This window comes from Dermacentor silvarum, chromosome 2 (assembly GCF_013339745.2).
Source record: "Dermacentor silvarum isolate Dsil-2018 chromosome 2, BIME_Dsil_1.4, whole genome shotgun sequence".
In the NCBI taxonomy this organism is placed as follows: Eukaryota; Metazoa; Arthropoda; class Arachnida; order Ixodida; family Ixodidae; genus Dermacentor; species Dermacentor silvarum.
This window is the reverse complement of record NC_051155.1, coordinates 15,942,678-15,955,946: the sequence shown is the minus strand read 5'-3', so window position 1 is coordinate 15,955,946 and position 13,269 is coordinate 15,942,678. Positions and strand designations below refer to the sequence as shown.

General features: G+C 48.6%; 1 protein-coding gene across 2 annotated transcripts in view; it reads right to left on the bottom strand.

Moving 5' to 3' along the window:
* Positions 1-4,975: 4,975 nt before the first annotated feature.
* LOC119441336 (proteasome adapter and scaffold protein ECM29-like) overlaps positions 4,976-13,269 on the bottom strand; it is a 345,050-nt gene continuing 336,756 nt past the window's right edge. For both annotated transcript variants that reach the window (XM_037705954.2, XM_049661154.1), the window contains one exon: positions 4,976-5,164. In XM_037705954.2, the coding sequence (XP_037561882.1) occupies positions 5,028-5,164 (137 nt within the window). In that variant the 3' untranslated portion in view covers positions 4,976-5,027. The remainder of the gene's footprint in view (positions 5,165-13,269) is intronic.

Below are 13,269 nucleotides of genomic sequence, written 5' to 3'. Positions count from 1 at the left end.
TACTCTACAGGTTACGTTACAGTTTCCCGTTGAAGATATTGTTAACATTATATTATTCTTGCATATATTCACACATTACATACGCTATAGCAATTTAAGAATCAACCTACCAGACAACACTAAAACCCCTTGAAGTAGCACGAAACACAGCACTACGTGCTCTACTTTTTATACAAAAAACAGACTCAGTTTCATATGCGAATGGATAACTAAACATACAACCCATAGCAGTTTGCATCAATTATCATGTTTTAGTACTTGCTTACAAAATTTTACACAACGCTGATCTATGCCCGTCAATAATGTTAACATATCAAACGCCCACATATTCACTACGTTCTACCTCAACTGTGTCAATATGCAAACCCTACATAAGGACTAACTATGGATTATATTAATTTTCTTATATTGCCGCCAAACTGTGGAATACTTTACCATATAGCATCATATCATCCACATCATTTTATTTCTATAAGCAACTTGTTCGCAATCATATCTACTGTACTGGCAACATCAACAATGTTAAAAAAAAGTTTTGAATGTATTTGTAACACAGCTATTGTAATGTTTGCATTTTTTGCCTTGCAATTCATTTGAAATCACTTATATGTTAAAAAAAACGGACCCCTGCCACAACCTTTGAAAGGGTTCTGGGGTCCGGCCTGTATAAAAGTAACACGTCATTAATGTATCAGAAACAGTAAAAATTGATTGAATGATTGATTTATTGATTGATTAATGTTGAAAAAATTATCGATGACACGCCCTGGGCAGCCAATCAGATGAGAGCTCGCCCTACTGACATCATATGGTCAAATTGCATCACCTGGTCAAGGGTGGCTGAAAACTCGGACGAGTCGCATGCTGTGATCGGTAATGATGTGCCTTTTTAAAACCTTATAATAAATTACACGCTTTACACGGAGCGGTTAGATGCGTCAATTAATGATCAGAAGGGCCTACCCTAACGACTCAGTACGATTGTAGAAAATCGTCAAAATCGGTTCAATGTCCCTTTAATATACCGTATTTTCCGGTGTATAGGACGTGGATTTTTTTTTTCCAGAATTTTTCGTCGGTGCGTCTTATAGAACGTTGCCACTTATGGACGTTTTTTTTTCCACTGGTAAACTGCCGTCAAAATCGAATTCGATGTTATGGCCACGCGAAGCACACTGGTTGACTTAATTGCTACGCTATGGAGGTACCGGGTTCTTCTCACAATTGAGTTGTTGAGCGCCATGCGAGAACAAAGCAGCAACGCAAACGGCGGCAGGCCGACCACGAGTCGACCGACCCCGAAGTCATCACATCTGCAGATCGCTGTCAAGATACGGCGCGCACCACTTCGCAAACTACGCAGTTGATACCAGAGTACACGCCACAGCCTCTCCCTCCCGGGTTGCCTTCTCGCTTTCTCCCTTGTGCGCGATTCGGCTCACCATCACACCATAGAAGAAGAAATTGCCGCACACTTTCCCTTGCACATACAGCATACGGCGCGCGGAGACGATGTCATCGCCCTTGGACTTTTATACGGAACATCGCGGCAACCACAACCGTAGAAATGCACCTGCATTGTCCGTATCACAACTATATAGGAAATATATTGCACCCACACGCTTGCGCGTGACCCCCGCTCACAGAGTGAAGTGTCACTGTAATTTTTTAAAATAGCTTACTGAACAAACACGTGCATCTTACACACCGGTGCAACTAATATACTTTTTTTTTTCTGCCATTTTTTGGGGAGTGCATCTTATACAGAGGTGCGACTTATAGACCGGGAAATACAGTGGACTGAATGTCTGACATATACAATATACATTTAAAAGAAGCAACAGCACCAAAAATAAATTACAAAAAATCATAAATACATGCAATACAGGCAAAGATTTGGAGAAACATTTATAAGAATTTCTAATGATGACACTAAATTACTTTCTACTGCTAATGCTTATTCAAAGAAAGAAAACTAGAGTATTTTACAATATTACCACCGCAACTTTGGAGAGGGAAAAAAATGAATGAGAGAAATAAATCACTCGGTTATGCAATAACGCCATGTTAGACGACGAACAAGGTAGCTTCATGGTTTATCAGCAAGATAACTGGCTAGGGCATCGTGGAATGTGACATTTTTCGACAGGCATGCAATGCTGCCCAGGAGAGAATTCCATAACCGGACACCAGGTGGAAGTGCAGAGTAATTGAATGCACGCATTGATTTGTAAATGCGGGCATAGCTGCAATGATTGTGACACCTGCAAGATGTGGAGCGTTGGAGGCATGCTACTGTTCGAGTGAAATGAAGGAATTGGTGAAACAGTGATAACAGGGCAATGTCACAGCAAGTGCTCAAACAATATAATGAAAGTTTCAGTTTGATTTCGGTTATACTGCCCCGACAGCTGCAACTGTTCAAAATGAAGGTGCTAACCCTATTCTGGATTCATTCTAGTATTTCAATTGGGTATCTTTGGTGAGGGGACCAAATAGAAGTGCACTCAAACGGAGAACAGACAAGAGTTTTATAAGCCAGCTTGCAAACATTATAAGGGGAATTTTTTAAGTTGCATTGCCAGTATCCTAGCGATTTGGAAGCGTTGGTTGAAATGGACATGTGATCAGATTAAGAATGATTAGGTGTGAAGAAAATGCCTAGGTACTTATAATGTGTGGTCACTGATACAACATAATTATTGATGCGATAAGAATACTGCAAATTATTAGGTAGTACTTTACATTTAGAAATATTTAATGCCATTAGCCATTTACTGCCCCAACTAATAACATGTTCGAGGTCTCTTTGAAGTGCCAGATGAGAATCTGGGCTTAAAATCGAGTGATAAATTATGCAGTCGTTGGCAAACATTCTTATACTGGAAGATACATTGTGTGGCAAGTCGTTAGTAAGGACTAGAAAGAGTAAGGAACCAAAGATGCTAACCTGTGCTACAGCAGAGGATACATTATTTACAAGGTGAACTGCTGACGATTCGAACTGTTAACAACTCTATTTATCATTACTTTTTACAAAAGGGCGAAATTCGGGAATAAATCTGGTTTCACACGATTTTCATAAATTTTGTTCGGGGTGCGAGAATCGGGCATTATTGGGTTTTACCTGAAAATGAAGGAGCCTGATACAGTGGAATCTCGATGATACGAATCTCACGGGGTCACGAAAAATATTCGTATTAGCCGAAATTCGTATCATCGAAACGCAAATAAAACTAGCTAATTTAAAGAGTCAGACGTGAACTCACTCAGGCACACGCACATAAAAAGCATTTACAGTATAGACTACTTCTAACGTAACCGTTTATAGTGCAGAACTGGCTACAACGCGGCCTTTTCCGACTCCCATTTACCCTCCCATAGAACTACATGTATACGCATACCGCTTACAGTGCAGCCGCATGAGACGAAATACCAGTTATAATACGGCTTCCGCGGGAAAATCTCGCCGACAAGGGCGGTAGTGGCACGCTTCTCAACGAGGTGCGCCCACCGATGGGAGAAGAGATCAACGAGGGCGATGCGGAGGAGGAGCATGAGACGTGGAGCACGAGTCCAAGGGCGATAAAAATGTCGCCGCGTGCCGTATGTGTGAGTGAAGGCGCGCGGGGGACGCGTGCCTTCACGCAGAGCGACCGCACAGCGGAGAGCAAACGCGACCATCGCGCGAAAGGCCGTGGGGGTATGGGAGGGAGGGAGGGAGGGGGGGGGGCAACGCTGTGCTGCGGTACCAAATGCATATCTTGCAACCGGCCACAAGGGTAACTGGCAATGCAATCTCCCACGCGAAAGAAGCAAAGCGGGAAGGCAGCGCGGGAGGGAGGGAGGGGGGGGGGCTTCTACTCTGCCAATGCGTTCTTGTACTCTGCCAGAGCCTGTGCCGCTGTCGGTGCTGTCGCGCGCACTGTATCTTGCAAGCGATCTCCACACGGCTGTGACCTTTGTATGCGCTGTGATTATGCCGCTCAGTTTCCGTTGAAGCGATAGACCGCACGAACCTTCGCTCGCTGCGGCGGCCGTGCTTCCCCATGCCTGCGTGGGGAAAATGAATGAATGAATGAACTTTTATTTCCCTTTTTAAGAAAGGAGAGGGGCCGGAGGGGAGAGAGGGAGGCCTGTGTGCTCCAGTCTCAGCACCTTCTGCTGCCAGACGTCCACCCACCAGTCGTGGTAGGCCTCCGCTACCTCCTCAGCCCACCTCAGGACACGGTCCTGCAGGGTGGGATCGGAGCTGTGCGTGGGGAAAAGCAACAAATGCGCCATTGCTTCAAACTCTTCACGCCCAGTCGCGGCCTCCGCGCTGTCCGGCGCCGTGTCCGCGCCCCCGCACCAAAATAGAAAGGGAGAAAGCGCGTGACTGCGCGCTGTTCTCTTTCGCGGCTGTCGGTGGGGCGGCGTTTATTCGTATCAACCAACACGGCTTGAAAATCGATTCGTAACAACCGTTCTCTATCACGTTGCAAAGTAATGGGGCTCGGCCGGGACCACAGAAAAATCCGTATCATCCAGAAATTCGTATTAGCCGTGATCGTATCGTCGAGATTTCACTGTACACTGACACTGTGGGAAAACGCCCACCCATCTACCTTCTAACCCATTTTAGTAAACCTTCTTATAACATATTGCTTAAACTTGCAGAACAGGCCCAATCAGAAGCATTTCATGATCTATGAGACACATTTTGAATATCCTTATTCTCATCAGTGCTCTTGCCTTCATCAGTGCCTATTTGTAGATCTTCCACTCGTTCTTTCATTTAATAAATGTTCTCATCCCCCACTTCCCACCCTTTTTCTTTCTGTCGACTTGGCCAATCCTCCTAGTGGGCCATTATTTAAGGAACAAGCAAGCAAACATGTTAGTCTGCCTGGCCTGTGCCGTGGACAATGGTTGGTCCGTACACAGCTGTGGTGAACCATGCACGCTAAACCACCTTGAAGCAGCCAGAAACAAAGTAGAGTAGACAAACTTTATTTTGCATGTCTCCTATCGCTGTCCTTATGGCATCATGTAAATGTAGCCAGGATGTCAGCCACTTCCTGGGCCAAGTTCTTGAGTTCAATGTTGTCTCGAGCAGCCACTGCTGATATCGTGCGCTGCAGCTTCTCAGAAGATGGCCCCACAATCCAGGATGTCTGAGTGTCTGCAACACAGTTTGCAAAACACTGATTCAATTCCTGTGGCAGAGGGAAGCTTCTGAAAAGATTGCAGCAAAGTTTCAGCCCCAAAAAAGAGGGGGGGGGGTTACACGACAAAAAGAAGGTACACAAGGGCTGCCATTCTTTTGCCAGTTAAATGTCTTCTGTCTATTCATTACTAACACCAGGCGTGATGGTCATGGGCGATAATACGTGTATCGGTACAAAGTTTGTCGTCAATACAGTGACATCAGTGGATGTGACGGCAGCTATATGGTCATTGAAGATGAAAACTTCTTTAGCGTTTGATGGTGTCCCGGCTATTATTGTGAAAGACTGAGCACGTTTGTTTATGGAGCTTTCTGGGCACATTTCGAATATAATTTTAGAGCAAAATTTGTTTCCAGTACTATGGGAGATTTCCATTGTCGTTACGGTTTGTTCTTTCATTTCAAACGCAAAAATTTCACTGCAACCACATGGCTTTATGCCTGGGTGATCTATAGAAGCCAACTTTATGTCTTTTCTAAATGATGTTGCACCGAGTGTTGAGGATGGAGGTCAGGTAGGCTGGTTATATTGATTTTTCAATAGCTTTTCATTTGGTGATTCACGACGTCCTAATACATAAGTTAAACATGAAAGAAGAATGGGAACCGAGGGGCTCGATGTTATTAGTCATAACCACAGAAAGCCAACAGACAACGAAGCCAAGGAAAGCATCGGGGAAATTGGGTGTAGTTGAAATTGGAATGTAGAAAATAATGAAGAAAAGGGAAATGAAAGTGGACGAAAAGATAACCTGTCGCCGAGGGGAGCCGCACCCGCAACCTCCGCATTAGTGGTTATGACTAATAAGTTAAACATGTACAATGTGAGTGATTCCCTTTTGTTTGCTCCTTAACCCTTTAACTGCCACTACCGACATAACTCGTGAAACCACCCACGCACACCCCCTGCTACTCCCGAGTATACTCGTGTTGCTTTTTACACTCACTCCCTGCCACTCCCGAGAACACGCGTGCAAAAAAAAATTGTGTTCATGTCCTGCCATCTATGGAGAGGTGGTATTGCTGCTACGAGGCTACGGTGTGTGGCCGTGTTTTCGCATGGGCTCCTCTTTCGGATCTGTGTTTTGGATTTTCATCGACTCCGGTGCCCCATTCATCCACACCATATGACTCACCTAGTGGACCGGAGCTACCCGATACCACTGGGGTCACTGTGAGTCCATTTTCCATCCACTCACGAGCCTTAAAGACTTCGATGCAGGGAACGCCCCAATAAGCCTAACGGAACCGGCGTCTGCCCAACCTAGGCACGGCTCCATCGATGCATGTCGCTCACAGCGGGCACCGCTCCACCTCGCGCTCTTTCTGACGGCATTGCCAACCACGAACCTGCAGCAAGGCAGCGAGCGTCTAACGTCATTACTGCCATTATGCACTGTTTCAAAGTGCGCTAACGAGCAAACGGTGCCAACAATGCTCAGCGACGCCGAAGAGACGCTCACAACCGCTGACAAGCCAGCAACTATTGGAGCACTGAGCGACCGCGACGCTGCCAGTGTTCCCATCACAGAACAAACGAATGACTCGCAACCGGGAGAGGACATGGACAAGGATTCCCCACCTTTAGCCTTCGACACGGACACCATAGAAGACTAAGCCTACAACGGTGCCTGTTGGAAGGTGGTCCGCAACAAGCGACGCGCCCGCAACGCTGCAGCCCACGAAACGGCGTCGGTCCGTCAGAACGCCTCTGAACACCCTTCTGCCGAGCTCAAGCAGAGCGGGCCAAAGCGCCTGCCTCCTCTTCCCTTCCAAGATGAAAAAGTTATCCTCCGGCCTCTCGGAGTCCTCAGATTGGATAAATGGCCCAGACCAACGTTGGCCACCGCGCTTTGGACAGCGGCCGGAGTGAGCCCAAATGACCAGAGAGCCCTCATCCTAAGGACCCGGCCAGAACAAAACCTGGCAGTAATAAGCACCCCATCATCGCACATCGCAGACGCCCTACTGAATATCCAGGAACTGTCGATCAACCAACGCACCGACCCGGTGTCTGCATATCTAGCCGCCCCCGATGATTTGTGCAAGGGTGTCATTCTGGGACTGGAACCAGGTACCCCCTCACATATGCTGGTAGAAGAGATGCAAGCATCTGGAATCCAGATACTACAGGCTTGGATGATGAGTCAGACGAATATTGTACTAGTCACCTCGAGGGCCTACGTGTGCCACACTTCGTCCGATTTCTTGCGGCAGAGCTCCGCTGCTACCCACACCGTTCCCGCCAGCCGGTCTGCAAAACGTGCCTCAAATTGGGACACCGAGCCGACCACTGCCCCATACCAGACGTCACTATTTGCAAGCAGTGCGGCATCGAGAATCCCATCCCATCACACCCATGCTCTCCCCAGTGCAAATCATGTGGAGGGGACCATCCTGCAACTGAACCGAAGTGCCCGCAATGCCAGCGACAACCCTTCAACAGAGCCTGGATGAAAAAAGCCATCTAAGATGAACAGCGACAACTGAAGGCCTCCACCAATGCAGCTCCTCCATCAGCGACAACCCCTGCTTCTGGAACATGATTCAAGAAAGCTGGCCGGTCTTGTTCGAAGACGCCATCCAGATCCCGCCCCAAGGCTTGGGTAAACTCCAAGTCCCGTTCTCGATCCCGGTCCAGTCGTCCTCCGCCCGCAACCAGGTGAAGCGTCAGACTACCCCGGCATCTCAGGCATCCCCGCAGCCATACAAGAAGGCACTACTAAGCAAGCCGGCAACTTCAGCAGCTACCCCGGACCGTCAGCAGCCTCGGGCCCCGGAGAACACCAATGCTAAGGCGGCACCTCGGGAGGTAATTTGCCCGTGGTATCCCCCACAGCTCGCTCCCCCCCAACCTTCACCCCACAACACGTCCCCCTCTACTCCCCTACCGAACACCCACAGCGATCCTTTCCCTGAAATCGCGCGGCTACGCCGTGACATGGAAGCGCGCCATGCTCACATGCATGCGCAGCTGGATGCTGCAATAGAGCGCACAAACGCCAGAATACAGGCACCTATAGAGAGTGCGCGGCAGGAGTCTCTAGCGCTCCGACAGGAGATCATAAGCGTCATACAGGCATCAGAAGAGCGGACACACGCCCTGTTGGCAGAGTCAGTCTCCCGTTTGGATTCTATAGGCGCACCCTTGCCGGCTTCCAAATCCGCGCGTCCCCAGCCACCCCTTACAGGTGCAAGATCGCACCCATACTCACGCCTGGCGGCTTCCTCTCACGAGGATGATGGCGACCCTTAGCAAGCAGCAGATCGTGGTCTGGCAGTGGAACTGCAGAGGATACCGTCGGAAAAGGGCATCCCTGCAACAGTACGCTGCTATGTCCACACACCCTCCTGATATTATCCTCCTACAGGAACCAAACTGCTCCCCTTCTCTATCCGGTTTCACCACATTTACGGGTACCTCTCCACTCGTGGGAGCCCTAGTATCAAAACACTTAACGTGCAACTCCCACACTATAAACATCAATATCCCACACCAAATTCTTGAAATCATTACACAGGGCAAGAACAGTTGCAGTCTCTTCATACTTAACGTGTACAGTTCTCCCTGCTCACGCACACACTCGTTTCATCGCCTTCTAATAGAATTCGGACGCCTTGGGTGCACCCTTCTCGTGTGCGGTGACTTCAACGCTCCGCATGCAGTTTGGGGGTACCGCAAATCTGAAGCCCAAGGAACTCGACTCTGGGATTACATATGTAACTTGAGATACACCTTGCATACAGACCCAGGGCACCCAACACGTTTGGGTAACAGTGTCACACGTGACACGTGCCCTGACCTTAATTTTTCAAAAAATACAGGGCCAGTGACTGCACATGGTCCTCTCGACGAACAGCTAGGCAGCGACCATTATATCGTGGCCACTACCCTACCACTGCAGAGTGCACTGTTCCAAGCGGAAAGTGCACATCACGGACTGGACGCGGTTCAGGGAGCGCCGACAGAATTTTCCTGAAGGTCTAGGATACGAGCAATGGCTCGAGTCCCTTTCTGCTGACCTAGATGCGTGTATGCGCACACTGGTTACCACAACTGCGACCCCGAACGTGGACCCGCACCTACTGCATCTGTGGGAGGCACGTAGGGGGCTCACGCAGCGCTGGAAACGCCAATGCCTCAATCGCAAGCTTCGCCGGCGTATCGCCCAAATTTCGCAGGAGGCACAAGAATATGCTGAGACACTCGTCCGAAACAACTGGCGAGGTTTTTGCGAGCGTCTTTCAGGCACCCTAGGCACCGCGAAAACATGGTCGATACTTCGCGCACACATAGATCCCTCTACTACAAGGACGCAAACATTTCATCGCCTACATAGCTTAATACATAAGTCGATAATACGATCCGACTGCTCTTCTCAAAGAGCTAGAAAAACGATTCATCCCTATCGGCACACCTCCACAGTATCCAAATTACTTGCACGCAGAACAATCTAATGAGGAACTCGACGCGGACATTACAATCGATGAGGTTCGCGTGATACTTCAAGATCTCCGCCGAAACACGGCCCCAGGCGCAGATCGTATCAAATTTTCCACCCTTCGTAACCTCAGTGATTCATACCTCCATCATCTGAGAAACGTATTCAATGATAACTGGCGTCAGGGCACGCTCCCACAGGCATGGCGTCATGCTGACATTTCGCTAATACCCAAACCAGGCAAGCCCGTAGCCATAGCAAATTTACGGCCGATATCCCTTACTTCATGCAACGGAAAGTTAATGGAGCACGTGCTTTTGCAGCGACTGCAATCTTTTCTCGAACTACAGTCCTTCTCCCACTCACAGTTCGGATTCCGGGCACTTCTCTCCATGCAGGACGTGCTTCTACAGCTCAAGGAAGAGGTTATCGGCTCCCCGTCCCGTGCCCAGACGAGGGCCATCCTCGCCCTTGATCTAAAAGGAGCATTTGATAATGTGGCACACGATTTGATTCTTCGAAATCTTGCAGCATCACATTGTGGCAGCCGCATTTATAACTACATTCGCTCTTTTCTGCGGGACCGAACAGCCACCATTGGAATAGGACCACATTGGTCGGATACGATTCACCTCACAGGTCGCGGCACCCCACAGGGATCAGTCCTGTCCCCCACTCTATTTAACATCGCCCTCGCAAGACTATCTCAGCAGCTCGACCAGATCCCCGATGTTGCACATGCGATTTACGCAGACGACATCACGATCTGGACGACGCGAGGGTCAGACGGGACCATTCAGGATTGACTGCAGCAGGCCGTCGACATCGTCACCGCTTACGCACGACAGGGCAGCTTGTCCTGTGCCCCACAAAAGTCCAAACTTGTTCTCATCCACGCACGTAGTATTACCCCTCCACCTGAAATCACGGTGCACGTGGATGGCGCTCCTGTCCCCCAAGTAAACCGTGCTCGCATTCTTGGACTACATGTTCAGGCGAACGGGAAGGCGAACTACACTATATCTCTCTTGTCCCGGCAGACCGAACAGACTTTGGCCATGATTCGGCGGGTCTCCAACAGGCGCTCAGGTCTACGGGAACGGGACCTACTGCACCTGGTGGAGGCCTGTGTGATCAGTCGCATTACTTACCACCTTCCCTTCCACAGACTTACGCAGTCGGAGCAGATACGAGTCGACACAATGCTGCAAAAGGCGACCAAGCTCGCCCACGGCCTCCCACACTACACCGCCACGAAACGTCTGCTAGCCCTAGGGACGCATAACACTCTCGGTGAGTTATTGGAAGCTCAGTGGGCCTGTCAAAGACGTCTTTTGCTCACACCCACTAGGCGGCACCTGCTCTCGAGATTGGGACATCCAGTTTTGCACAATTATGATGAAGACATCGCCATTACTATTACGACTTGGGTCCGTACAGCCTTAAAGGTGCACCCACTACCACGAAACATGCATCCTCAGCATGACGCAGGACGCCGGCGCGCCCGTGTACGGTACCTGGTGCGCATGCTCGGTGACATCCCTGAGACAAATACCCTATACACGGATGCTGCTCGGTGCCACAATGGGTATTCCGCGGTAGTGCTGGATGGCGCTGAAACATTTATTATGGCCGCCTCCTTACGGGGTTCTACACCTGGACACGGCGAAGTCCTTGGAGTAGCGCTTACTGTGCGACACGCTCTCAAGATTCCTGGGGAGTTGTATATCCTAACCGATTCCCAGCAAGCATGCCGCGCCTTTTTGACGGGACGTGGCTTCTCCAAGGCGGCTCTCCACATCTTACACCAGTCACCAGACACATCTGCCCCACAACGCATCCACTTGCTCTGGACTCCTGGCCATGCCTCAGTGCCGGGTAATGACAGCGCACACGCGGTCGCTCGAGAAATTACCCTCCGAGCTGCCCAGCATGACGCGGATCGGAGTCCAGATCAGGCAGGCTCCCCACTCACATACAGAGACGTATTAATATACTATACACGAGCTAGACACACCATGGGTCCACCGCCGCTGTCGTTTTCACAAGAGGAAGAGGTGGCACTCCGCCAACTCCAAACAAACACATTTCCCAATCTCCGCTCCCTACACAAATTTTACCCTGACCACTACGCAGACTCTTGTCCGGGCTGTAGAAGCTCCCCCACGGCGTTCCATGTCACAGTGGAGTGCACCGCAAAATTATTCCCTCTCCTGCCAGTCATCTTACACCCCTTCCGCACCAAAGAGCTGTGGGAGGATGCCTTCCGCGACGGGCCTCCCGAGGTCCGCCGGGCCCTAGTTCAATGGGCCCGTACTGTCGCGGAGATCGTTCTAGGGACCCCTTCTAGGGACCCCGGACTAGGGGTCCCTCCCATACCCTTATTACCTTTTCTTTTTGTAATAAAATGTTTACTCTCTCTCTATGGAGAGGTCACGTAAACACATAGAACTTGTAAATTAAATTTTAGACAACAGATGGAGCGCACGTGTTTACACCCACGTCGCTTCGTCTTCGCAGAGTGCGGCAGCCATGGCGAGTCAGCGCGCTACGTGTGTCCGCGCTTTGACGGACGAAGAAATTCAAGAACTGCTGATGAATACTTTTACATGAGACAGGGGTAATTGGAGATCGCAGGGAGAGGCCTTCGTCCTGCAGTGGACATAAATAATATAGGCTGATGATGATGATGATGACTTTTACATGTCCTGTGGAGTATCATGGTGCATTACTAGCATGAAATTTCCACTGAACCAACATGAAAAAAATACCCGGCAGAGGGTGAGGAGCAGTCAGAAAAAAAAACCGGCAGTGAAAGGGTTAAGGACTATTTGTATCAATGTAAAAATTTCATTCATGTATCATGAAGTTTCTCAGAACCATATATCGTCAGCCATAATGCACCCCAGGGCTCAATTCTTGGGCCTAGTCTTTTCTATGTGTTCATAAATTATCCCAATCCTTGCATTACAAATGCCAAACATTAAGGACCTTAAGGAGTGTTGCACTTTACAAAGCGATGTTAATTCAGTGGTTAAGTTGTACTCTTCCAATGATGTACTTATAATTGCAAAAAAAAAATGTTTTTAAGTCTCTTACTAGAAACAACTGCCCTGTACATTTTGCATACACTTCGAATGGCACATCGTTGAACAAAAAGTGTGTAACTGAAGATTTAAGTGTTGATTTGGGTAGTAACTGAAAATTTGGTGAACATGTTAACCACATTGCAAGTGCATCTTTTAGTATTCTTGGTTTTCTATCCCAAATGACTTGTGGTTTTAGTGCTTCACATTGTTTTATTAGATTGTTTCAATGTTTAGTTGTTAGTAAACTTGAATATTGTTCAACAGTATGGAATAGCATTGGTGTTGTTCTTCAGGAAAAAAATGAAGAAAGTGCAACGCAGATTTATTAGTATACTTTTTGATAGGTTCATGGGTTGGACAGGACCGACGAAATTGATCAAATTATCCGGCGGGTCGAATTAAACAACGTGCAGAAATACCGGCAAAATACACCGCAGGTTCATTTGGCAATGTCTGCCCTATTCTAACATGGCCCTGACTTAAACGTGTGCCCACTTTCTATATGTACAAAGTCGAAAACTGACATAGA